At 38.6% G+C, this 27,911-nt stretch overlaps 1 protein-coding gene across 7 annotated transcripts in view; it reads left to right on the forward strand.

Annotated features, from left to right (window-relative positions):
- Nucleotides 1–27,259, forward strand: part of MTMR1 (myotubularin related protein 1) — a 42,506-nt gene extending 15,247 nt beyond the window's left edge. For all 7 annotated transcript variants that reach the window (XM_061445984.1, XM_061445985.1, XM_061445986.1 and 4 more), the window contains 6 exons: nucleotides 282–467; nucleotides 4,820–5,026; nucleotides 5,876–5,968; nucleotides 10,912–11,025; nucleotides 12,414–12,590; nucleotides 25,915–27,259. In XM_061445984.1, the coding sequence (XP_061301968.1) occupies nucleotides 282–467; nucleotides 4,820–5,026; nucleotides 5,876–5,968; nucleotides 10,912–11,025; nucleotides 12,414–12,590; nucleotides 25,915–26,079 (942 nt within the window). In that variant the 3' untranslated portion in view covers nucleotides 26,080–27,259. The remainder of the gene's footprint in view (nucleotides 1–281; nucleotides 468–4,819; nucleotides 5,027–5,875; nucleotides 5,969–10,911; nucleotides 11,026–12,413; nucleotides 12,591–25,914) is intronic.
- Nucleotides 27,260–27,911: the final 652 nt, after the last annotated feature.

The following is a 27,911-nucleotide window of genomic DNA, read 5'->3' on the forward strand; positions in this document are numbered from 1 at the left end:
TGGAGGTGAGTGAGCGGCTGCATGGTTCTGAGTTATTGGCTGGGCTTAAACCATGACAATGGATGTATTATCATATGTAGCCTCTTACAATTAGAATTTCTTTCATCTAAAAAAAATAGTCTAGTGCTTCTTAGAAAAACAAAAGCTAACAATATGTTTTTATTATGCTAAAATAATCATGTTTCAGAAAATCCTGAAACCTGACCAGAATAACTCTCAACCTTATACTGAAATCCTGTACTTGTTCTTTTCTACATCTGTTTTTACTTTTTGAATGACAGGCTAAAGGTGGAGGATATGAAAGTGAAAGTGCCTATCCAAATGCAGAGCTAGTCTTTCTGGAAATTCATAATATACACGTGATGAGAGAATCCCTGCGTAAACTTAAAGAAATAGTTTATCCTACTATTGATGAGACTCGGTGGTTATCAAATGTGGACTCCACCCATTGGCTGGAATATATAAGGGTAAAATACTTTTGATACGGAAAATCAGTTGTGTTTTTAAACCATGTTTTTAACTTACGTTTCTGAAAATATTAATAGAATAATGTCTAGATTTAAGCACATTGCTTTCATCAGGGTAATCATCTTAAAACCCCTTAATTTTTAAATCAGTATTCCGTAATAACATCGTGTTTCAAGTTTTATGTATTGGTAGGTAATGTGTTAATTCCTAATAGCACAGTATTGTATTTATTGTTGGACAGTGTTTTATTTTCTTGAGAGGGGATGTTTGTGAGCAGTCCAGGGTTATCCCTGCTTTTTGGAAGAATGCCCTGGGAACTTCAGATTCTGTTTGAACAACTGCCAGAAGGCCTTGACTGTAAATACTGCAATCTTTCTCATCCTTCCCTCCGTCAATGCAATGTTGGTGTTCTTGTGCTAGGCTGTTCATTGCCTGTTTATAGTCAGCACTCTACTGGCTTATAATCCACTCTATTATTTAACATAATATTAAAATAAATCACTACCATACTCAGTTTTACACTCTATTTCACTGACCTCTGAAATTTTTCATTATCACGTCCACTCTCCTGTTTATGATGAATATGGATTGAGTGGAATTTGTTTTATTAGCAACTCGCTCAAATGTCACTCATGCAAAACATGTTTGGGATCGTTCATTAGTTTGCTCTATTAACTAGTGCTTGCTATCTGCTGCAGGAGAACCAGTAGAGGGAGCAAACGCTAAATTAAGAATTAAACAAATTTAATGATCTTTTGGGACAGTTTAATGTTTTTATTCTCTTGAAGTTGGACTATTTCAAATAGTGTTGGGAATCTGAGTACCTGGAAACCTTTTCTGATCAGCCTGGCATTTAATGAGATAATCTGTTTTTAAAAGTGCAGTTGTTTGGGCTGGTGGTCACCTTTGAAGACATTGAAATCATTGACTTCAGTGGGGTTCCTGGGCTTGGACCTCTCTGAAGTGGACCTTGATGCCGTTGTTGCACAGATGACAATAGCATGCAATTTTAAATTTCATTTAAATTATTTTAAAGAGTTGACACACACATAACATTCTTCATGGATGTGTCCCTTACGTGATATTTAACACTTATGCCTTGGCAGCACAAACTGTAGCCTGATTTCTTACAAGATGCCACTACTGTGTTGGCAGTGTTGATAGTATCTCCCTGTGCTTTTATCCAAGAATCACTTGTCTGCCTTTTCTTCTCCAGGCTGAACAGCCTCAGCTTTCTCAGCCTGTCCTCATATGGAAGGTGCTCCAGTCCCCTGATCATCCTTGTGGCCCTTCTCTGGACTTGTTCCAACAGTTCTATGTCCTTTTTATGTTGAGGACACCAGAACTGTACGCAATATTCCAAGTGAGGTCTCAAGAGAGCAGAGTAGAGGGGCAGGATCACCTCCTTCGACCTGCTGGTCACGCTCCTTTTGATGCAGCCCAGGATATGGTTGGCTTTCTGGGTTGCGAGTGCACACTGAAGCCGGCTCAACGTTAAGTTTCTTGTCAACCAACACCCCCAAGTCCTTCTCTGCAGGGCTGCTCTGAATCTCTTCTGTAGCTGTGTGAATCTCAACCTGTAGCTGTGCCTGGGATTGCTCTGACCCAGGTGTAGGACCTTGCACTTGGCATGGTTAAACTTCATGAGGCTGGCATCAGCCCACCTCACAAGCGTGTCATGGTCCTTCTGGATGGCATTCCTTTCCTCCAGCGTATCAACCACACAGCTTGGTGTCATCGGCAAACTTGCTGAGGGCGCACTCAATCCCACTGTCCATGTCACTGACAAAGATGTTGAACAAGGCCGGTCGCAACACGGATCCCTGAGGGACACCACTCGTTACTGGTCTCCAACTGGACATTGAGCCACTGACCACAATTCTTTGCATGTGGCCATCCAGCCAGTTCTTTATCCACCAAGTGGTCCATCCATCAAATTGATGTCTCTCCAATTTATAGACAAGGATGTCGTGTGGGACAGTGTCAGACGCTTTGCAAAAGTCCAGGTAGATGACATCAACTGCTCCACCCCTGTCCATCAGTTCCATAGCCCCATCATAGAAAGCCACCAAATTGGTCAGGCAGGATTTCCCCTTAGTGAAGCCATGCTGGCTGTCACCAAGCACCTTGTTGTTTTTCATGTGCCTTAGCATGCTTTCCAGAAGAATCTGCTCCAGGATTTTGCCAGGCACAGAGGTGAGACTGACTGCTCTGTAGTTCCCTGGGTCATCCATTTTCCCCTTCTTGAAAATGTGGTTATATTTAGGGAACTTCACCTGACTGCCATGATTTTTCAAGTATGATGGACAGTGGCTTAGCAACTTCATTTGCCAGCTCCTTGAGGACCCATGGATGGATTTCATCAGGTCCCATGGACTTGTGCACATTCAGGTTCTTAAGATGATCTTGAACCTGATCCTCTCCTACAGTGGGCCTAAGGTCTTCATTCTCACAGTCCCTGCACCTGCCTTCCAAATGTTATGTAGATTATTTGTATGTTATATAGATTAGTTTTCTGCTTTTATTGAAAACCAAGCTGGTTTTAGTATTTGCACTTTTTTAGTGCAGTAAAGTTTTGTAACTAAGGTTGGGCAGAGAAGAGATTCAGAGCAGCCCTGCGGAGAAGGACCTGGGGGTGTTGATTGATGAGAAACTTAACATGAGCCAGCTTCAGTGTGCTCTCACAGCCCAGAAAGCCAACCATATCCTGGGCTGCATCAAGAGGAGTGTGACCAGCAGGTCGAAGGAAGTGATCCTGCCCCTTTACTCTGCTTTCTTGAGACCTCACTTGGAGTATTGTGTGCAGTTCTGGTGTCCTCAACATAAAAAGGAACTGTTGGAACAAGTTCAGAGAAGGCGACGAGGATGATCAGGGGACTGGAGCACCTCCTGTATGAAGATATGCTGAGAAAGCTGGGGCTGTTCAGCCTGGAGAAGAGAAGGCTGCATGGAGACCTCATAGCAGCCTTCCAGTATCTGAAGGGGGCTTATAAGGATGCTGGGGAGGGACTCTTCTTTAGGGACTGTACTGACAGGACAAGAGGGAATGGGTTAAAACTTAAACAGGGGATGTTTAGATTGGATATAAGCAAGTTCTTTACTGTAAGGGTGGTGAGGCACTGGAATGGGTTGCCCAGGGAAGTTATGAATGCTCCATCCCTGGCAGTGTTCAAGGCCAGGTTGGACAGAGCCTTGGGTGACATGGTTTAGTGGGAGGTGTTCCTGCCCATGGCAGCGGGGTTGGAACTTGATGATCTTAAGGTCCTTTCCAACCCTAACTATTCTATGATTCTATTGTCCCATAGAAGCTTTTGTATTTTTTTCCTGCTGTTTCCGTCCTGGCATCCTTCAGTTTTACCATAAAAGATGCTATCACTGAAAGACCTAATCATTGAAAATTGCCTTTAAAGCTTGGTTCTTGAAATAGCTTCCAAGATTGGTCTTGTACACAGCTTCTCCAGTGGATGTTGGCTTTCTACTTCCCAGAAGATGTTTTTACATGCCTTGGAAGGGAAAATGCAAGTATTTTGCAAGATTCCATTTTCTGACATTGGAATGCCACATGGAAATTTCTCCTGTGGTCCTATTCTAGTGGTTGGGTGTTTTTTTTTTTCACATATTTTTCAGTCCTGTAATAGGTCATGTTATAGAGACGAATCCTTATAGGAGAGAGATTATTCAGCTGTTTCAAAAATACTGCAGAGCAGCCTAAGAGAACAAGAGAGGATTTTTTTTTTGTAGCGGAAGAGATTAACAAGTTCACACAGGTGATCTCAGTCGTGTGCCATCTCTGTCCTTTGCTCTCTAGCATGCTTCTGAATCCATGCTGTTAATGGTTTACTTATGGGTTGAATACAATGTATGATTCATGCACCAAGTAATCACAGGCTCCCAGCCAGGGGTGTCTGGGTTCTTCTGGGTTGTGTTTTGATTTAGATTAGCTGAATGGTTTGTCCCTTTTTTTAAAGGTAGTAGTTGAAAACTGAAAGCTGAAGAAAAAAGCGTGCTTGATTACTGTGATAATGAACTTTGAAAACACTGATCCTTCAGCCTTCGTTCATCATAGTACAGAATTTTAGATTAAATTTAGAGGAGTTTCTTTTGCTATGTGCTACTAATAATGGAGGCTGGTTAGAAGTCTCTCTTGGACAACAGAGTGCACACAGGTCTTGTACCTCTTCGATTATGCCTACCACCATTCAGAAATCTCCAATTTAAAGCAATGTCATTCAGATGATTATGTAATTAATAAGAAACTTTAATATATATTAACCTTAAGAGTATAAAATTATAACTTTTTGGGGGGTAGACTTTTGGTTTGTATTTAATGTTTGGTTTTTGTTTGTTTAAGATGCTTCTTGCTGGGGCAGTAAGAATTGCGGATAAAATTGAGTCTGGTAAAACATCTGTAGTGGTACATTGCAGCGATGGTTGGGATCGAACTGCACAGCTCACAGCACTAGCTATGCTTATGCTGGACAGCTACTACAGAACTATCAAGGGGTTTGAAGTTCTCATAGAGAAAGAATGGATAAGTTTTGGCCACAGATTTGCAATGGTAAGCTGAAATATTTTGTATGGAGTTTGTCAATTTCAGAGCTTGTATTTTGAATAGCATGTTTTCTCATAGTACTCTGATGCATTTTAGTTATCTCTGGTGTCCTTCTTTTAATGGTGTGATTACGTCAGAGAATTATGACCTGTTCATTTTTAACAGGAAATCTCTGTGAGGTAATATAAAGTATCTCTGTGTGAGATAATCTAAAGTAAATAAGAATGAAGTGGCTTGAACATAATGGTTAGAAAAAATAACATGGCTTTTTTGTAAGGAAGAGAGACTGTAACACGTTGCTTCATCTTTAACAATCTTATGAATGGAGAAACAAGGAAAACAATTAAGGTGTCTAGAAGGTAACATTGCTTGAACCATTACCCTGATTTAAGGTTGAAGTGTAATTTAACACGTGGGCTAAAAGGGAATTATGGCATAAATTATTATGATGTTTTGTGGGCTCTGACTCTGAGATGGTTTAAGGAGAAATGACATGTAGTTGTGGCAGGTGGATATGGAATAGTTTTTGTTTCAGTACAGTCTTAGTAAATACCTACCAGTGTGATCCCACTCGTAGAGATAAATGGTTGTGCAGTAAAAGAGGGGAAACAACTGGCACAGCTTTGTTGACCAAGTGTAATTCCAGCTCTGCTCAACAGCAAAGGCATATACATGTGAATATTGGAATGTGTTTTCAGTAGCTGAAAAATACAGGTTAGCATTATGGAATTTTGTATGCAGTTTGCTTGTCTTGTTCAACCCCTGGAACATATTTAAGCATTTCTGAGCTTTTAAGTGTTGGGTCAGTACAATAAATATACTAGACTGAAATTAAAAGTTTGATTTGACTTTCAGCGAGTAGGACATGGAGATGATGATCATGCTGATGCAGACCGATCTCCCATTTTCCTTCAGTTCATTGACTGTGTCTGGCAAATGACAAAGCAGGTAAGATGCTTACGAGTATATTTCTAAGAAGTCTTAGACTTTATCTTGGGAACATAATGCATTTAGGAGAACACATTCCTTTGCAGAGGAGTAGCAAATTTTGCTGAAGTTGGTTGTGCAGTGACTGCACCATGCCCACATATGGAAACTTTTGCTCAAAGTTTCCTCCACAAGGAACTAGAGTAGAAATATTGATTTAAAACCAAAATACCAGCAATCCTTTTTGTTTAAAATAGGCTTTCAAAGGATTTTCTGATTACGTAAATGAGGGTTATTGAGGAGATAAATCGTTTGCATTGCATGTTCACCGGTAGAGTACATGTTCATACGGATTTTTATTGTCCTCAAGAAACAGCAAAAATCCAGGCTGATTGTGAACTGAGGGGAGGAAAGGGTTCTTCTATGTGTGTCAAATGTGAAATATAAGTTAATGTTGGCTTCATTATGCATACAGGACAGCCCTTCTAACGTACAAACCTATTCTCAGATAAATTTTATTACTTCCAGCACTGCTGTTAGCTCTGGTTCAGGGGAGATCTTGGAAATTAGTGGTATTTGAGATATCAAAATGTTAAAATTCTCATTTTTTTCTGAGTATGTTACATTATAGCATGGCTTTAGCCTTCATTTTCCTTACTTTGCACCTCCATGAGCATAAACCTAAAATTTGTCTGAGCTTTTATACTGCTGTTCCTTAATGGGGTTACTGAAATTGCCCACATGAAGGCTTTATTTGCAATTAAATAGAAGTGCTTGACTCCTCTTTTTGTTTTTTAACTCCTTGAAGCCTAACATGGATCTATGCTCTTATGGTAAAAGCAATTATACTGAGGTCTGCATAGTATGTGATTTGTTTTGAAAAGAGGAGGTTAACTGTCTGGTTCCATATGATTCTGGGGCTCCCAGCTCTCTTAGCTTAGTCTCCTTGTTCTGAACTTGGTTCTTAAAACCTTACATCATAGTTTCCAAAACTTGTATTCAAAACAGTCATCGTCAGTGCTTTATGAAAGTTCCCTGCTGTAATACTGGACCCTTGTTCAGAGTCCCTTGAAAACTGTTGCTTTCTGTGTATCTGTATTTCAGCGTTAATGTGCTGCTTAGTATAGCTGCAGAAAATACATGAAAAATTCTGTCCTTCTCAGAGGAAGGCTATTAGCAATAGCAAAAAGAAGCAGTTCTTAGCACCTGGCAGGAATAAAAGTCCTATGGGGAGATCCATAACTGAGAGCAGCCTCTTCTATTTTTGTGATCACCCTTGCCACCTCCTGTATCTTGCTATAAACAGTTTAGTTCCCTCTACTTAAAAAAAAAACCAAACCAACAGATAGGCGGCAGAGAGGAATCTGTGAAGCATTTTGCCAATACCACATCTGTTCAAGACCTACATCCAGAAACTGCTCTGAAATATGTGAATGGCAATGCATTGATAAATCATTATTGTTACAGCAGGGTGAGGAAAAAAAGAAAATGGCATTCTTGGAGAGTTCTTGCCCACTTATTTTTATCTTTTAGTTGACTTTTAACACCTAGAGAATAGATGTGAATATTGTGATTACCTTCACACAGACCTGTGAAAATCAGGGTTTTGTTTTATCCTTATGTAGATCATTGACTTGTAAAACAGTGCTAGTTTCATACATTAGAAACCATGGTAAACATTTGTGAAATATTCCAAAGCTCAAATAAGTGTTAATGACTGTGGGAGGGCGTCAGGGCCTGGGTCTGGGCTTGGGCTCAAAGCAAACAAAACATTTAGGTTCTGAGAACTACATTCTTAAAACAGTCAACTTAATGCAGTGAGAGAATCTCTTAACTTCCTATTAAGATATAAATTCCCACATAGCTTCAGACAATGAAACTTAATACTTGACAGCCTTGTATCTTCCCTTGGCTTTTTATGCTCTTCATGACACACACTTACAGTAATGAGAACTGGAGAGGAGTACAATATCAGATTTTAATAAAAACCACATGGTAAAGTAATTTCTGTTAGTAAATTCTGATGATTTTGAATAGCAGATATCAAACTGGAAAAGCCACAAGTGATCTGATGCAATACTGATGCCCTGTTAAAATTTAAACAAAGCTATAAAATTTGCATGTCATATTGCAGCTAAACTAGCAGCTTTCTGCCTTTCATGCACAGTACCCACGCAGGAGGAAAGTTTGTTTATAGTTGGTAGAAAGTTGAATCCTGTTTGTTACTGGATGTCATCCTTTGCCAGAGATGCATTTTCACTAGTTTCAGTGGTGTACCTTGTTACGATTCAGCTGACCCAATTCAGTCCCATTCCACAATCATAAGAACTATTTTGCAAAGTTCTTCAATTTTAAATGTTACTGTAGTAAAGAATGAGTTCATTGATTAAAAAGCAAGTTTATTTTGCATGTTTCTGAATCAGATGCCACTTGTCATCATCAGACCTCTTGAACAAGAGAATTCTTCTTTTGAATACCTCCTTCACAAAAACCCCCAACAACTCCAGCAGCATCGAGTGATATTTTAATGACCCATGTGTTCTCTCACAATTAGTGGATTTGACAAGAAGTTTATTTTCATTTGGGGAGTTTTTCCACCTGAATCTTCAAACAGATGCTAATAGGATTGGAACTACAGAGGAAAGCATTTTTAGGTCAGTGATTCTTCAGCAGCGGTAATAGAAGCTTTACAGTCTTAATACATCAGCTCCAACAGTAGAACTCTTGTATCCAAAGACAGGGTTTCAATAAGTGCTATCACTTATTAATAAATTAGTTGGAGTGCAACCACTGATGTATGGAATTTTGAATATGCTTCACTGGATTGGAATAGCAGCCATGTCAGCATCCATCTGATTAGTATGGACCCGTCACAACACAGAACCCTAATGTGACAAGGCTCATTAAGTGCTTTCAGCTAAAAAGAGTCCTTTTAGGAGAGGCTTTTGTCTTCAAAGTTATTTCCAAATATTATTTTGATCCTTTGCAAATTGTTGTTGCTCTCTGTATCTGATTGCTGCTTTGGGCTGGACACTGAGATTGAGGTCTGAAACCCACTGAATTTTCCCCTAAGTTTAGCACACCTGCTTATCAAGTTCTGTTGATAACCTTTTTAAAATCATAGGTGCATTATCAACATCACTGTGTTGTAATTGAGTTTAGGCATGATTTCCAAGAGAGAAGGGAGTGCTGTAAGTGATGATGTGAATTTTTGAAGTGATTTTGAACATGACTGAAAAAATTTGATAATCATAAGTTCCTGGATGTTTTATTGAAAACAAATGGCTAGATGATTGAAAACAAACCAGTGATTTGAGAGAGAAGCCCCAGTGTGAGCATGCTGTGCTGCTGTACAGTATAGCCAGTGAAGGAAAGCTCCCATTCATTCATTTTGTGAGCTATGATATTGATAATTTCCCTACTCACAATTTTCAGATGAAAGTTGGCATATCTTGCCAGGTCTTGGAAAGAGAATGTCTTTGTAGTGTTTGACTTAAATCAAATGTTCTTTTGAAAGAACATTGCTTAAAACTTAGATCTTTCTGGGTTTAATACAAGCACACCCATTGTGTGTTACTCAGTTCTTTGCTTTCACCATGAATAAACATTTGCCCTTTGTTAAATCACAGATGACACTGAAGAGGAGTTTCTAGATCAGCTAGTTCATCCGTAGTCCCAGTTGCTGTGTTATTCCTCCTAGCTATACTTGCCTTTTTTCTTTTTTTATTTAAAGTAGCTCTTGAGTCACTCTGCCACAGTGTTCAGTATTCTTCAGTGGCTCATTACAGAAACCAGTCCTCTGCTTTCTTCAGATCTAAAATATTGACTTGATATTTCTCCATATAGCAGGAAATTCTTCCTTCTTAATCTGTAACTTTGCATTTTAGACTTCTATAAAGATATAGTCTTTTAGTAGGAATGGACAAAATTTGTTTCATTTGTCCTGAAAATTAGCCTCTGTGTCATGGTAATGAGAGAAATGCTACTTCTTAAGTTTTCCTTTAGTCTTTTAATTTTTTTTTTCCCTCCTAAATGTTTATCATTCTGTATCTGTGCTTGCAACCCTTGTCATACTGAACACAAAGTTATTTTGACACATCAAGCAGTTGCCATATGCAGTCCTATCGTAAAATCTGATTGAAGTAAGACCTTTTCCATCTGAATAGCTAGCAGCCCGTGCAGTTTGTATTCATCCCTTCCTTTATGATTTTAGAGCACTACAGATTAAGATATATTTTTAAGTTTTTGTTTTCAAATTTCTTTTTCCTAGAATTAGTTTTTCCTTTTTTGGTGAATGAAGTGCCTAGTGGTGCTCTGTGGAGTAGCAGAACTTTCATTTCACATGTATAGGATTTACTTTCCAATAGAAAAGAAGAGAGATTAAAGGCTTATTGTACATAGCTGATGGTAAACTCAAGGGGTGATATGGAGAAAAGTAACTTAGTTGGATAGAAAGTAAAAGAAACATGTTAAATATACGTTAAAGACGTTGTATGTGCCATAGACTTTATTATCCAATTTATTGCGTATTAGAATAGGAAATAAAACTCTTAAAAGTCATCATTCTCCCCCCCTCCCTTGATTTCTTGTCCTGTAACAAGAGACATAAAGCATTGTTGAAGACAGTTTTAGGTGGCTTAGAACGGAATACTGCTGAGCTCCTTAAATGGATTGCTTTGTGTCACCAGTTTCACATTAGCTAATGTTCCTATGTTTGTATTCTGGTATACTTGGATAATGAATGTAAGGTTTGTCTCTGAGGAGTATTTATAAAGAAGTATGTAGGTAAAATGTATATTGCAGGGGGAGTTACTGAATTTTCTGAGATTTCCTGAAAATAATCACTAAATAAATAAAAAAAAACCCCTTATCTACTTATTTTGATTATTTCTTATGTCTGAGTTGGTTTTTTTTCCACTGCTTAAAATAAAGTTTAAAGTAATTTTTCCAATTTTTTATTTCAGTTCCCTGCAGCCTTTGAATTCAATGAGTTATTTTTGATCACCATTCTGGATCACCTTTACAGTTGTCTCTTTGGGACTTTCTTATGCAATTGTGAAAAAGAGAGATTAAAAGAGGTAAATAATTAGTGTAATGCATATTCTTAATATGCTGATTTTATATGAAAATGCTTAGAATACAAGACCTAAGAACATCTGTACTGTGGTGTTGATACATTTGTCACATAGTCTTAAAAGACAATGTGGACGTGAAATTTCATGGTATGAGAAATATATACTGCATGTCCTGCTATTAAATTTTCTTTAGTTATTACATGTTCGGAGGGTTGAGGGATTCAGAAGCTCCTCTGTCAGATTTCTAGCCAACATACACAATTTTAAATGATCATTGTCAAATTCTATTAACATTTCTTTCACTGTTTCCAAAGGAACTCCTATGGATGACTTTGCAGGTCACTTTAGGATATGATTAGATGGAACATATGGTTGAAGACTACAGAAATTTACAATACCTAAATGAATGAAGTTAATGAAATCTCAAACTCAATGAAATATTTTGAGTTTGAAAACAAAATAATTAATAAGTTTGTTAATATTCCAAATACATTCTTGCTTACTTTTGGCTTTTTAGTTTTAATGCTTCATGTTTTTTAAAGCAAGGAACAATTTGTTGCCATATTTAGTTTTCTATTTTTTCTGGTTTGTCTCTACTGCTTCTATATGGAAAAAGTTGCATGTAAATACCACAAGATGGAGCTGAATAACATGTTGCCAGCAAATGCAAGATTTCCACGCAGCTTTCTTTTATAAATGGTCAGATGCAATTCTCAATAAAGAAATGCAATTTAAGACGCAGTGGTAGTAGAAACACATGGTTTACAACACTGAAGGGTGTAAAATTGCAGAACAAATCTGATACAAGTTCAGATTTCCAGTCTCTGATCTAACCATGATTATGCTGATTACATTTAGAATAATGCAACTTTCAGAAGTGCAAGTAAAGGTAAAATAGGCATTTTAAAGCATAATAGCAATTGACAGGAGCAAATAGTGTGAGAGAGAGAATTGAATAGTTTTTTTCACAGATGCTATTTAAATCTTCTAGGCCATGTATCTCAACTAATTTTCGGCTCAAAGCTCATTTAATTTTACTTTGGGTTTTTTAGTTGGTCAGTGTGTAACCATATGTTTAAGTAGCTGTAACCATTGCTGTAAGTTCTGAGCAGTACAGATTTATTTTGCTCAACTAGACCTTAGTGTCTCTGAAACTAATATGCCTGAGTCTCCTTTCTCAGTTAGCCTTGGACCAGTTTAAGTGCTGAAATGTTTTCCTGAAGTTTTAATGCTGTTCAGTAATCAGCTTCTGGAAGTGTTCTCAGAGTGCTTACGATTTTCTAGTAGATAAGGTAAATGTCACAGACAAAAATGCTGATCTGTAGATGCTAATCTCATATTTTAAAAGAGTTTACAATCCATATAATTAATTTTATTCTTTTATCAATCAGGAGGTAAGCACAAAGACTGTCTCGCTGTGGTCCTATATAAACAGCCAGTTAGATGAGTTCACAAATCCTTTCTATGTGAACTATGAAAACCATGTCCTGTATCCTGTTGCTAGTCTGAACCATTTGGAACTGTGGGTGAACTACTACGTCAGATGGAACCCAAGGATGCGGCCTCAGGTATGAGCTTTCACGTGACTTTCAGTCAAGAGCACAGAAATTAAAAAAAAAAAAAAATAAAAAAATATTATTTGTCATAGTGTGGAATGCAGCATTTCATTTCAAAAGTGCTCATCGCTTGCACATATTTCAGCTTGGTAGGAAAAAGGGGAATGTTTCTGAAGAAGGTGAAGCATGTGTTCAAACCTGGTAAAATGATGTTTTCAGTGAAGTCACCAGTAGAACAGGGAGTTACAGTACCACTTTATTGCTTTTGAAAGGTAACAGATTAACAATCCTTGTTGTTAGAAGATTCCTTTTGTAACACTTCTGTAATTCTAACACTTTTAGTACTTTTATTGCCTGAACTTTCTGGTAGAGGTTAGCGTACCTTTGTTTTTAATCATGTTTTCACTTTACCAACAATGATATAAAGTATAGCAGCAGTTTCTGAAAGAACTGGACTACACACCAACTCAGTTTGTAGGCTCTCTAAACTATCCCATAGATGCTTGTTTTCAGTTGACCTTTATGGTTTCAAACGGGCATGCTGAAGATTAAACACTCCGTGCACATGCTCCTTTATTCATCCTAGCATTTGTTCTTATAAATACTGTCTGCTATTCTGATAAATCTCTAAATCTCATCAGACGAATACTCCATATACTGTCATGCCTAGAAATCTGAAGAAAGAACATTAAGTTTGTGTCACAACCATGATATATCTGAGGGTGCTACACCATCTCTTTATTAAGGTAACATTCCAAGGTATCCCCAAACGTATTATGATAAATTACCTGTATTAAGTTACTGCTTGAAAGCTGCTGTCGTCTTCTAGCAGTTAGAATGAGACACAAGTTTCAGGTTTATTAGATGCTCACAGGTCAGAGGCTGTTGTAAAAGATGGTGTTCCAAGGTAAGTTTCAAGGACGATACACTGGTAGATACACCAGGTGTCTAAGAAATACTTTTTAAGGTCCTGGAAAAGGCAGAATTGCTTGCTTTCTCACTGAGATGTTTCCTCTGAGCTGCTTTGTTTCCATTACTTGTTCTATTTTGTTTGATGACCTGTGACTGTTGGGTGCCTGTTAGGTGATAGCATGAGGTAAAACTTGAAAGATGGTGTATTTTAATCTTTATGGGTTTAATGTAAAATTGTTAACTAGGTGTTGTTGTTTTGGTTTTTGTTTAGCAAAATACCATCTTTCCCTTAGGCTATTTGCTGAAAAAAACATTTGTGAGGTGGTTTATACAGGTTTTAGTATAATCAACCTGCAGCAGTGTCAGTTTATTACTTGTATTTAATTGAGATCTATAGGCTCTGAAAGTGAGCCAACTTTATAAACACACATGAAAAGACATGAGGGTGGGGAAGAGATGACATAGAGATATCAGAACAATCATATACTTATAGGCAAGCTCTACTCACTGCCTCTCTGTTGGAGAGCCCTCTGCTCACTTCTTTTAGAGAGTGCTCTGCAGTCACTCCAGTGTGTGTGACTCATTGATCTTCCTTGGCCTTTGAGAACAGATTGCTCCGATCAGCAGGCTGAAGGCAGCAAAACCTGATGATCCTGGTAACTGTCCTAACTTTACTGCCACCTGACTAATACAACTGGTTTGACTTCTTAGTTTTACGACCTTAGCTTTGTCTTGTGAAGACACATCATGCCATTCCTTTTGTCTCTGGCCTGAATTTATATTATATTTGTGACAAATATATGGAATATAAGGCTCTGTCCAACCTGGCCTTGAACATTGCCAGGGATGGAGCATTCACAGCTTCCCTGGGCAGCCCATTCCAGTGCCTCACCACCCTTACAGTAAAGAACTTCCTCCTTATATCCAGTCTAAACTTCCCCTGTTTATGTTTTAATCTGTTACCTCTTGTCCTATCACTACAGTCCCTAAGGAAGAGTCCCTCCCCAGCATCCCTATAGGCCCCCTTCAGATACTGGAAGGCTGCTATAAGGTCTCTGCACAGCCTACCCTTCTCCAGGCTGAACAGCCCCAACTTTCTCAGCCTATCTTCATACAGGAGGAGCTCCAGCCCCTTGGTCATCCTTGTGGCCCTTCTCTGGACTTGTTCCAACAGTTCCATGTCCTTTTTATGTTGAGGACACCAGAACTGTGCACAATACTCCAAGTGAGGTCTCAAGAGAGCAGAGTAAAGGGGCAGGATCACCTCCTTTGACCTGCAGTCACACTCCTTTTGAGGCAGCCCAGGATACAGTTGGCTTTCCCAATATACAGTATACTAAGTTTCCTTTCTTCTCTACTTGCTTTGTCTAGTTTCACACCCTGATAGCTGATAAAGTAACATTCAGACCCATTCAGTGATAGAAAAAAAGACAATGACCATTGTGATGCCCAGCAGGTCTTCACTTACCTCCCATGAAAAAAAAATCTTAATCAGTGGATTTATTAAAAGAAAGGGCATCTCTGCCTACTGATAAAAAGGTGTTTTTGTCAAATACCTTTTAATGTGGTTCTTTTGGTTTTCAACTCTAATAAGAGAAAATTAAATATTTAAAGTGAATGAAGAGCTTTCTGATGAACAGCAGTTCAAGGCACACTCACATGCTGTTTTATCAGCTGCAAAAACATCTTCAGGAAACTAGAAAATGTTTATTGTTTTCTAGGAGCTCACCAAAAAGGAGAAATACCCAACAGATAAATTTAAGGGAAGATGAGTAGTAGTCCTTTAATATAGTCAGGGTGGTTGTTTGATACCCCTTTTCAACCAAGTTTGTCTTGTGGGAGAGAAAACTCAAGAGCAGAAAGGTAGGTTTTGATTTGAGGCAACATTTTAGGTTTTCTAATTCTGAATTTTTGAATGGTCTGAGAGACGTTTCCATCCCTGGCAGTGTTCAAGGCCAGGTTGGATAGGGCTTTGAGCAATCTGGTCTAGTGGAAGGTGTCCCTGCTCCTGGCAGGGGGTTAGAACTAGATGATTTTAAGGTCCCTTCCAACCCAAACCATCGTAGGATTCTATGATTCTAAATTAGTCATTGCACTTCATTGACTTGGCTTATTGGAAATGAGCATACGTCACCTTTATTTTTTTTTATTTGAAAATTAGTGAATGCTAACTGGATATAACCATTTACTTGTGCATTGTTGTACTCTCTCTTTGGTATCTGTGCCTCATCAGACCTTTAACAGTACAGTAAGGTCTGAGTATATTCTTCACTGCACATACAGAGTTTAGAGTTATGTTTTGGAAAAGGAAGATTGCTTATAACGGTAGATTTTCAGTTCTATCCAAGTTCTGTGGAAGGCTGATTTAGTGGGTTTGGTGGTCTTCATTTGCATCAAGAACCCCATTTTAGGATTACAGCTGTATTGCAATAGATTCCGTGCAATCAGGTGACACACAAGGTTCAAAGCCAAGTGTCTGAGAAGTGAACACCATAGAAAATTTGAAATGTGAACACCTTTTGTAGATTCTCTTTTTGCTAAACTCCTCTTCAACAAGGTCATTCTAATTAAGTGAAATAAAATGTTACTTGGTTTCCATTTGGAGGTTTTACATCATTATTGACTTCTTGTCCCAAGAAAATTAGATAGATTTTAGTCTTATCTTGCTTGAGTTTATTGATTGAGAAGATTTTTTTTTTTCCCCAGATTTGCCCTTTCCTTGGGTTGGAGAAATGTGTATTTGTATGTGACATGTGGGAAATAAGCTCTTTCATTCTGTCATACAGAGGTGTGTGTTCTGTGGGTACCTGCTACTGGGCTAACAGATTACCCTACTAGCCTAGAGCAGATAAGATAGTTGGATGTTTTGAATTATTTCAGTTGATAGCATGTATTTCTCTTTCCTTTTCCATATATCATTCAGAAGTCTTTTTTTTACACTGGTTTCAGGAGTTCTGGCTGCCAGATGTCAGTTAGTTATCTGCTTGGGCAATGATGGAAGGTGGGGAGAACACAGCAAATGATCCTCCTGAATATGACTTCTGCAGGGGCAGTATTTTTGAGTTACTATACTCTGAGCATTCATACATGCAGAGCATGAGTAAAAGTCCTGGTTCTGTCATTTCAGGCTGTGTCTTTCTATGTGAGAGGCAATAGTCACAAAATTTGCATAATCCATTAGGATATGGTTTTTTTTTATGCCTTCTAGGAAATGACATTTTAACTCTTAGAGTACAAGGCTTAAACTTGTTTTGTTTTAATTTTGTTGTTGTTTGGGGTTTTTTTTGTAATTTTTCTGGGAATTTAGCCACTGTGCTGGAGAAACTATCATAGCAATCCCTGGAAGTTTTTCAAATAGATTCTTTCCTCTGTATGCGTTGACTTTCATCTAGAATATATGGCTAGCACAATCTATAACCTAGAAATTTGGTTCAGCTATTGGAATGCGACCATCTTTGGAGCTTCCATCAAAATCCAAGGAAAGTCTGTTTGTAGGTTAAGAGCTGGCTTAAAAAAAGGCAAGGAAAAGGTAGGAATAAATAACTGTTTGCTTAGTATATACAGAAATGTCTGGAAAGCATATAAACAGGTTGCCATGATTGCTGCTATTGTTTTTTTAATCCTGTGTATAGAACTGCAGAATTTGATGTGTTGAACAGTTGAGTGATTAGATGTCAGCTGAACTGCAATGTCAAGAAACATTAAATATAGTATATTTAAAAGAACAAATAAGATCCTAAGCATCAGCGGAAAACTTGTTGACAATAAACTGGAATACAGAGTTACTGAGATGCTTTATCCTGCCTATAACAGAATATGATGTGGCATGTGGGGTGTTTGTGTTATTTGTACCTGCCTTCAGTCATGTTGCCCAGCTTTTTCATCTCTGAGCATCTTGACATAGGTTGTAATATTTTCAAAGTTCATATGTCTGATTTAACACTGTTTTGTGTCAGCACAAAGCCACCACATGGCTCTGGAAATGCTTGGCATTGTGGTCTGCAAGCCATGGTCTTGAGTCCATCTTTTTGCATAAAAAATGGAGGCAGGAGATGTCAGGAGGAGGGATCCTGGGTTCAATAGCTGAGTGTTAATCTAGCTAAGGGGATTTCATTCCTGCATTTCACAGAGTTTCATGTGAGACAAGGCAGGTTTCTTTCTATCCAGGGGTCTAAATCAAGATTTCTAGCATCTGATTTACTGCAGGTAACTTACATCTGCAGATAAAACTCTCAGCATTCAGTAGATATAGAATAAACTGACTGCTTATCCTGTGTGCTGAAAGAATCTAGCCGTTTAAGAAAGAAAGGGAAAAGAAAAAGGTTAGTTAGTGTCCTGTAGTGAGCACAGCATCAGAACATACACAGAAAGTTAAAAACAGTACTGTACAAATGACCTTCATTTTGGGGAGTTTCTAACATATTTTGAAGAGCAAGCACTAAAAGCATTGCTCTGATCTGTCACATTTCTAAATCTAAATGGGCTGTAGGTTGCAATGGCATCAGCTTGCACCATGTTGAGTTTCCTGAGTCTGGATATCTATGCAGATGTCCCTGGTATTTCTACATAAGTGTGGAAGTATTGATTATCATTGAAAACTGCTGTTGTCATCATTTAAGATTGCTTTTAGCTATGAGTATACTGTTGACTACTTTTTAAAAGCAAGTCTATCAGAGTTCCAGCTCTTCATGAAGATGAACAAAAATCTCAAGTGAAAGATACTGTTGTCTTTCCAATGCACAGAGGAGGGTTTTGAAAAACGAACAGTCTTAAGTCAAGCAATGAATTTAAAGTAACTGTTTTCCTCTGCAGCTCAAATAGATAAAGTGTACTTGCTGAACAAGACAAAATGCATTCACTGTTGAACAATTTTCATGTGAATGGCTGTCCTTGAGCTGGTACAGTAATAGACAGTAGATAGCCATCCAATTAAGACTTGGTGGTACTGTGAGTAGCTATTATAATTTCTTTTATACCTGTCCTTTTGTTGACAAATTTTGCTATCCAACAGCACTCCAGGATCCTGAAGGATTACTTGGGAATCAGAACCTGAAAGTCAATACTGAAAGTGAACTGTAGTAATTCTGTGGAGAGGAAGGTTTGAATTCTGTAGGAGATGAAGCTGTCTTGTGTCTGGATGTTTTTTATATGTGTTGTAGCATGTGTGTTGTGTGGCATAGTTGTAGTTTCTGACTGGGTGTAATTAAAAAAGCAACTTTATCTTTCCTCAAGTCCTCACCCATCAGGAATACTTTACTGTAACTGTGGTATGATCTGAGAGTTACAGTTCTGCACCAGGTTCTGCTTTCAATGTAGATAATTCAGTTTAAAAAATGGTTTCATATCAATGGCATTTTAAGCAATAAGGAAATTTTCTTTAGCAGTGTTCTAAGTATTTTTTCAGTTCATTACAGGCAGTTAGTACCTTATCTTTAAAATGTAGGAAAAGTATCTGCTTTTGAATGGAACCTACAATTAGATCTGAGTAAAGAACATTACTTGGCTCACTCAGTTTTGCAGCAGTTGCTGTTTTTTACTGATTGGGGGTGGGATTTCAAATACTGTAAGTATTACTAACAGTGGGAGAATCAAGTCTTACAAGCAAAAGAGAGTGCTTGTATCAGAGAGAAGAAACTCCCTGGGGAGACAGGGCAGCTGGCAATATGATAGGTAAGGAAGGGAAGGGAGAAGCAAGTAGCAGAGAAGAAGTGCAAGGGTATAAGGAAGATGCATGTAAATAGGTTGTGTGAGGAAGGGGATCAGGTCCTAAGTTTAATCATGGCTTGAGGCAGAAAAGCTAGACTGGGAACTTAATGTTGAAATAGGTGAAAGTACAAATTGTGAAAAAGCTAGAGAAACCCAAGGTCTTTGCTAACTAAAATCTTCCTGATGGGTTCTAGTTATTTATGTATTTACAAAAAAAGTAGTTCCTTAAGATGGCTTAGTGAGAGAGGAGTGTCCTGGGTTCAGCTGTAACAGTTATTTTTCTCCTTCCTAGTAGCTGGTGCAGTGCTGTTTTCAACTTTAGCCTGAGAACAACGCTGATAACACACTGATGTTTTTAGTTGTTGCTAAGTAATGTTTACTCCGATCAAGGACTTTTCAGTCTCATGCTCTGCCAGTGAGGAGGGACATGGGAAGCCAGGAGGAAGCAGAGACAGGACACCTGACCCAAACTAGCCAAAGGGGTATTCCACACCACAGCACTTCATGTCCAGTATATAAACTGGGGGGAGTTACTCTGAAGGCCCAGATTGCTGCTTGGGTCAGGCTGGGTATCAGTCAGTGGGTGGTGGGCAATTGTATTGTGCATCACTTGTGATGTGTTTATTGTTTTCTTTTCCTTTCCCCTTTTAGTTTTATATTCTCTTCCCTTGTTATTTCCCTTATCATTATTATTATTGGTGGTAGCAGTAGTAGTTTTGTGTCATACCTTAGTTACTGGACTGTTCTTATCTCAACCCATTGGATTTACATTCTTTCGATTCTCTTCCCCATCCCTCCGGAAGCAAGGGGAGGGGAAGAAAGGGAGGGAGTGAGCAAGAGGCTGTGTGGTTCTGAGTTACCAGCTGGGCTTAAACCACAACAATGTGTAATGGAATGAAAATAGGGATTTGAATGGGAAGGGACTACAGAACTTGTTGAGAGCTTAAACCAAACAGAAAGATGCTGGAATTTCAAACTACTGGGATAAGTCTGTAAAGCTTATGTTTAGTGCTAAAGCTATTGCTCAGGACAGGTAAAAGGACTAAGGACATGGGATTTGGGTTAAATGGCTGGAAAAAAATGGTTAGGAGGGAGGGGAACAACATGCAATCTCAGTCATAATCTGCATAGTTCCCAAGTCACTATTACAGTAGCAATAAAAAGAAAAAAAAACCCAACACTGAAAAGTCTTCTTGAAGTGTTGCAGGTAAATGCTTCTCCAGCTTTTACAGGGCCAGCTTTTTTGTTAATTCCTGGATTCCAAAGTCAGATTTCCCAAGGTTCTGGGGCTTTCCCCCCACTGCTTAGTGCTGCCGCAAACTCTTTATCCTTGTCCCTCCCTGGATTGTATTGCTAGCTATATTAGATGTAGATGCCAATTTTATTTTGGACTGATCAAGTTCTAATTATTTTTATGTGATTAGAGAAATCTGATTTTATTTCTCATATGTAATCAAATGACAGATTTCTTTTTTATGAGGTTAACCCACCAAAATCTGTTAAAATGTAGTACATTCACGATTCTGTTCCTACTTTATTTTCTTACTACAATGTTTTGTAGTAAAGCAGAAATTAAATTTATTGTTTCCTCAGTAAATTGAGGTGATAGTTTAAATAAATTGTGAAAAATATCCTGAAGACCTAATGGGTAATTTTCCAGCCCAACAAAACCAGCAGATGCACTGCCAGCTTGGGTTTCATCTGCATAAGCTCATCTTGTGCAGCAGAAGTAGGGCTTTGCTTTCCCCTCGAGTATGGAGAGAAGTGATGGGGACCTGGTGGTAGTGGCTGGGAGTTGCCTAGCAGCATTACTGTGGCAACACACTGGGACGCTAGTGTGACACAGGGAAGGATGCACACTCTTCTGAAAACCTGGTATTGATTACAGTGAAGTAGAGCAGAAAAAATAACATGAATGCGACTGAGTGGTGGGTTCAGAGTCCTCGTTTGAGCTTCCACTCCTAATTTGAGAAGGCAGGATGAGAGAGTAGAAAACTACACCTGCTGTCAGGCTCCCAACAAACTCATCTCAGTCAAATCAATTACATGATTTCTCAACGAGACTGTAATAAAAGCTTGCCATGGAGACACTACTTGTGCTGTGCAAGCCTACACTTCTAGGGTTAAGGTGGTAACAAGATCTTTTAATAAACATTCTTCTCCAAACTCTTGTTCCTTACAAAATCTGTCACTCTCCCACTTCCTTTCAATCTAAACAGTAGCAAAATAATGGAGAACCTTGTTCACAGCAAGCCATTATAGGTGTTATTGTGAAGGCTGCTGGACCCATTTCCTCATGAAGAAAGCTTTGAGAGAGGAATCACACACTGAAATATAATGGTGTGAGGTGACAAAAATGGAGATAGTTATCTGTAAGAACATGCACAGCATGGTACGAGGAAACACTGGCAGCAACAGGTCTGCCTGAGGAAAAAGTCTCTAGGAAACATAAAAATAAGCTAAACTTCTTTCTTACAATTATTTTAATGGGTTTTGTTACAGAATTAAAGATGCTTCAGTCTCTTAATTCTTCCTCCTCCTTCCAAGATGGAAGGAGGCTTTCAGAAAGATGCAGAATTCCAGTTCTATTTGGTTCTCTTAACAGTCTTGTTAAAATAAAAATGAATGAAAAATATGCATGATTTGAGATTGAGGCTCAGTTTTGGGCATTTTCTTCCTTTTTCCCCCTATCACCGCTGTTGGTCTTTTCTTCTGCATTTGAATTTGCAGCTTTGTTCAAAAAAGGGAAGTTACAGTAGCAGGATTGAAGACATCTGGGGAAAAGCAGAGGCTGCTTTTCAGGTCTTTTTATGAGAACTGTAATATTTTTTTGTATCTTTTAGCTGTCTGTACCACCTTTTTTTCTCATTCCATGAGTATGTGGTTTTAACATGGGCGTTTATCACTAATAAATCAGGTAGTATCAGCTGCCTGAAAATACTCTGAAAGTGCTAAGCTCTAGGCTCAATTTAACATGTTATTGAACAAAATTAAAGTCTGTATTGGAAGCTTAATGTGTGAAAACTGGTTTTGGAATCTTACTGTGTTATGTCGATGTGTATCTCTCTGTATGATGTTTTGTTAAACAGCAAGCAGCGAGAATCTTTTCCTGGGAATGACTTGACATTAGAAAACCATTCATGCTTACACTACCATATGACGTGGCATGATGATGTTTATGTAAAACTGTCTTACAGTTCATATCTAATGTGCATGCGTTAAAAGGTGGGCAACATTTTAAAGGTGACCTTTTTTTTCTTTGCCCATTATAAGACCTTACTCTGCCTTGCTTACAACTTTTCTGGACTCTACCGCTTTATGTTGACTCATCTAGTATGTATGATTGACTGAACTGTTTTGTAAAACTTCATCCAAAAAGGCTCAGTTGCTCATGAGAATGTGGCTAAAAAAATGTTTTCCCATATGAAACTTCTTTTGTTGGGGTAAGGGCTGTTTTTCTGTAAGTATTCCATCTCTAGGGCAAACATAAGATTTTATGAAGAGAGATTGTGTTTCAGAAATGTGCCTGCTCATATCCTGGAAGAAATTCATCCAATTTGGAGGTCTGAGGCTGCAACAATCTCAGTGAATTCTCAAGGACTGAGAATAAATGAGAATTAAAGGATTAAGAGATGGATTTGATACAGAGTCTATGAGAGAGTTGTGACTAACTGGGAATAGGAATTAGGAGTGGATAGAGCTCCCAGTTTTAGAGGTCTTTGCTTTCTGTTCAACTCATGGAATACAATCTGGGAAAAGCAGGCTGGGGCAGATAAAGAATTGTTTCATGGTTGAGGTAGCAGGATGCTCTTCTGGAAGTGAAGTTTCTCCCTGCCTTTGCCAAAGGATTCCTCTGTTGTAAGGGGCATCACCTGGAGCAGTGTGGTCACTGTGGGTGTGCTCCCTATTTACTGGGTGTCCTGCTTGATACCCACAAGGCTGAATTGCAGAATTCTTAAGTCCTCTGTTAAACCAATTTAAGATCCAAGGTATGCTTGCTCCAGATCCTTGTTTGTAAAAGTGGAGTGTTAGTACTCCCATCCCTCATTAGGGTGCTGCAGAAATAAATTTGTTTCTTGACATGAGATGAAAGTGTAGAAAAGGAAACTTAAGCATTTTATGTTCAGAAGAATAAATAAAGGATGGAGTCAGACACTGCAAAGAAAGCTAAATATTGAGTAACTGCTCATGAATTAAGTAGCATCAGACTGTGCACTGAATAAATGAGCAATGCAAGAGGGAAGCTAGTATTTTAATGTTTACTTAACCAACAGTTTTATACAAATGTACAGGATGGCCGACTTGAGTTTGGAGAAGCAATCTTCATTCTGATGCATCTTAATCTATTGAGAGCATAATTTTGCAGTCTTAAAGTTGTAGGGTTTTTGCGAGTTGAATATACACAGACTTTTAAAATGTCATTATTGTTATTTAGCTGATTAGTTTAAAGACAGACCTGTTCTTTGAGGTGGACGTGTGGGGGGAATAGCGCTTGTGGCGGAGTTTGAGGATGTGTCTTGTTGAATTAGATTCTGGAGGAATGCAGAAGAAGGATTGAGATGTGCAGCCACACTTTTCCTCCTTGGAGCACCTTACTCAGCATGCCAAGTTCTGCAATGGCTTTTTTGTAGTGTATCCCAAAAGGATTTGTAGTAGGTTCCCCAAAAGCCATTTGTATGAAACTGCTTTTTATGAGTGTTTGAACATTGTGCAGAGGAACACCCCAAGGTTGTCTAAGAGGAATTGGCCTGTTATACTGAATCATGATTGAGCTGTGCAGAAATCAGATGTACAAATCTTCCGTGACCCAGGGATTGCGTGAGTAATGATACCAATGTAAATCACTCTGTTACAGACCCAAGTGTTTCAGGAAGACGTCTTCATAAAGGAAAGCTCTGAAGTAGGAGTGTATGAGGAAGGGATCTTTTATTTAAGGAAAAAAAAAAATGTAGGGGGGTGCTAATTCCAGAAAGCCTTGATCATCATTGAAACCTGAATTTTCCATAGTGTGCATTACAGCATCTTGGACAAACTTCATCACCAGACTCGGTTTTGTCATATTTTAGGAGTGTACATTTTCTGTAGACCTCCTCAGAAAAATAAGATTGGCTCTCTGGAGGTTGTGCTTTGTGTCTGGTTAGCGAAGGAAGCTGTTGCCTGTAGTCTTGTTAAAGAGTTTCTGTGGTGGATGCAGGAGAAGATCGCAAGAAGAGAAAGAATTCCATGCATAGTGAAGGCAGGACTCCAGGATCATTGGGAACTTGGTGGTGTGCACTGATGGTTCTGCTGAAGACTCAAAAAGTTACACTTTTAGAACTGCTGTAGGTGACATGCTGGATGAATTGATGACAGCCAGGGTGCACGAGCAGCACTTTGTGAATACACTGAAGTTTTTACACAAACAAAAAAGTATGTGGCCAGAAAAATGTTGACCTAAACCAGACTGTTTGTTACTTTTTATTCTTTTAAGTTAGAACTAAAGTTAGAAATGAAATTGTATTTTCATGTTTCAGAAACACAAATGTTAGGTTTTGAAAAATACCAAAATCAGATGCATGGATTTTTGATGCAGTTTGTTTAAAAAGCCAGAATTCACAAAAAGGTAAATTGTGACTCAGTTACGTGTTAATAGCAAGAAGAGAAACCCCTTCTGGCTTTTGATATCTTTTTTGACATAGCACCATGTGAAAATTGCATGCTCAGGTGTGCCTCCCAGCCCTGTAATCACTTTTAAGCAGTAGGAAGTAATTGTGGGTGAATGCAGTTCCCTGGAGTCTGGCATTCCGGAAGCCCAGAGTATAAGTTCCAATGTCTAGCAATCCATACATGTCCCATTGCTCCATTTCCCCATGACTGTCTCATCAGTCTAATTAAATTCTTTTCCCATGATGCCCTTTCCAAAAGCTATAAAAAATTAGAGCTTATACAGGATAAAATAAATTAAAAGCAATTTACATTCAAACTTTTTTGGCCTTTCTGTGGCATTTGGAAGAATGGGGGGGAGTCTCTACTTGCCTGAGATAACAGATCAAGCTGCAAAAACCAGTGTGGCTTGCATCTTCCTTTGGCCATGGTATAGTTGAATGTTCCAGATAAAAAATGTCTAGAACTCAGATGCAGAGTGGTGTACCTCTCGTGTTTTTTGGGGTACTGTCAGAAGCAGAGGCAGAATGTGTACAACCCCCGTCTATAAAAGGTTTGTTGGAGTTTGACTCTGGGAGGTCCATCAGAAGCACAACTCACTTGGCTGCTGCACTTTTCTCACTGACAAGCTGGAAGGGGTCAGACTCTTGGAAAGATGCCTGGTTAGAAGAGTAACAAGATGCTCCATATGGAGCCAGCTTTGTTAACTCTGGTACATAATAAGTTCTGTCCCAACAGGCAGGGGAAATAGTTCACGGGAAAGACACATGAAGTTCAGCCAGAAAGTGGTATTGATAAAAGATAGGGGTGCATTTATTGGAATATGTTTTGTATCCTATCAGAACCATTGCAAACAGTCTTTTGTATAGGTTTCTTGCCAATTATTTGCTAGAAAGGGGCAGTTTGCCGAAATGTTTCATTTCAAATGAGTGAAGAAACACTCCCTAAATACTGGTCTATTGAAATTCACAGGTGTTGGATTCCTTATATTACTGAAGGAAACAGTGGAAGGATTGCTTGAGAAGATAACTTACTATAACAGTCAAAATAAGCCTGTTGTTTCTTTACCCTACAGGTCCCAATCCATCAAAATTTGAAAGAGCTCCTTGCCATCCGGACAGAGCTTCAAAAGAAGGTTGAAGATTTGCAGCGGGAAGCTGCCACACGATCCATTTCTTCCTCCTCTGATAGAGGTTCATCTCCTTCCCATTCAGCCACGCCAGTGCACACCTCTGTGTAACAAAAGCCATGTAAAAACATTTGCGTCAGGTAACACAGAGAGGAGGGTGAAATGCTTTTCCCATCACAAAAGGACTGTGAGTGACTTGTAATTGCTATGATCTACATGCCTTACTCTGTGTCTGGTATTACCGTGATGAGGCCAAAAAGAGCTTCAATAGATGTGATGTATTTTCTTGTTGGCAGTTTCCGCATGTGTTTTGACGGTCTAGCTGAATCATCAATTGTGAAATTAAACTTTGTTTTGAGCAACTAACAATTTAACCATCTTAAAAAGGAATCCATCTGCCAAGCAGACAAGAAATGCCTCTCACACTGCCTCGGGTACCATGCCTGGTTGAGGGAATCAGATGAAATGCCACATGATGCTTACACAGAATACAGAATGTTTTTCTGAATGGGAGCTCCTTATTTCACTCAGTAAAAAAAAATGTTTTTTCCTAGAGCAATTTATTTTTTTTAGGTAATTAATGCACTTGGAAATTGATTTTAAAATAAATGTTTTCCAGTGTAGTCAGTTTCACATTTTGACTAAATATGCCATTAAAAGTGGATGAAGTTAGGCTGGATTTATCAAGTGCACCACACTGACACATATGATGTAATATATTCAGTAAAGCATGTATTTTAGGTTTTTTAATGCCTTTTGTACAAGTTGAAATAAAGTCTCTTGACTGTTTAGCTTATTGTTCAGTTTCAGCCTCCTGAGCAAGGGGTAAACTTATTCATATCAAGGTCTTGTACAAAGTAAAAATTCGTTTTCTAGCAGATGGTGATATCTGGGGTTGGAATGACACCCAGCTGTGTAAATTGTATAGTCTGTATAGCTCCACATTTTGTTAAGTGTGTTTTGGTGTTTTGTTTTACAGTGTACACACAAAATGCAAGGCTGTGTGCATTTATACACGTGTGTGTGATTGTTTAACATATGCAAACTCCGTGGTTTTAAGCTGTAAGTTCAGGAAATGGATCCTACCTGTCCAAACTCTTTTGAAGCCCTTAACTTTTAAAGACTTTGTTTGACAAAGTTTTTAAACAATACGATCTTAATTGGTTTTCTTGAAATAAAGCCTCTTGGCTTTTTGTTTTTTAAATTGCTGCTAGCAGTTTTTTCTGTAAAGTGAATAATTTGTGGTTTTGTATAAAGTGCATGTTCTCAACTTTCTGTTATCTCCCCCCCCCCCCCCCCAAAAAAAATACTCCTATCAGCAAGATTTGATTATTGTAGCATCCAACCTTTTAAAAACTTATTCAGTCGCCTTCTTGGAAGGTCCAGAGATGGTGCAGGCTGAAAGTTTTCCCTGGACTGTTTTCCTTGCTGTCTTTCATAAAAATCTGGCACTTAGGTACTTACGCACTTAGACTCTGCAGCTCTGCTTTTTGGCTCCAGCTTGTGTTGCTCCAACTTCTGCTGGTGGGAATTAAGCACTGTTCACAAGAGCCAATTGCTTCTGTGTGCTGATTGTGGTTTTACTGTCTCTGAGTATTTGTTTATTACTGTACATTTGTTCTTAATATGCCATGGTGCTTCTCTGTTTCTCCACATTCTCTGCATTAACTATGTGTAGCATATAGTTAATGAGCAAGGTGAGCCACTGAGTACTTTTGCAGCTTCAACCAGAAAGGCTCATGTGCTGCATCCAGTCTTACAAATTTCCTGTGCTGTGCAGGGTATTTCAACATGTCCTTTTTATTATAGTGAATATAATAGGTACTCACCTACAAGAGCAAAGTTTAGGTAGGCTTGCAATGTTGCATCTCTTAATCAACCTCAGGCTTTTTATAAATAGATGAAAGATGTTTTCCTGTAAAAATGGCTCTGCTGAACAGTGT

The sequence above is a fragment of the Pezoporus flaviventris genome, unplaced genomic scaffold (genome assembly GCF_033815535.1).
Source record: "Pezoporus flaviventris isolate CSIRO_AGI_PZ_B2104156 unplaced genomic scaffold, CSIRO_AGI_Pfla_v1 ptg000005l, whole genome shotgun sequence".
Lineage (NCBI taxonomy): Eukaryota > Metazoa > Chordata > Aves > Psittaciformes > Psittacidae > Pezoporus > Pezoporus flaviventris.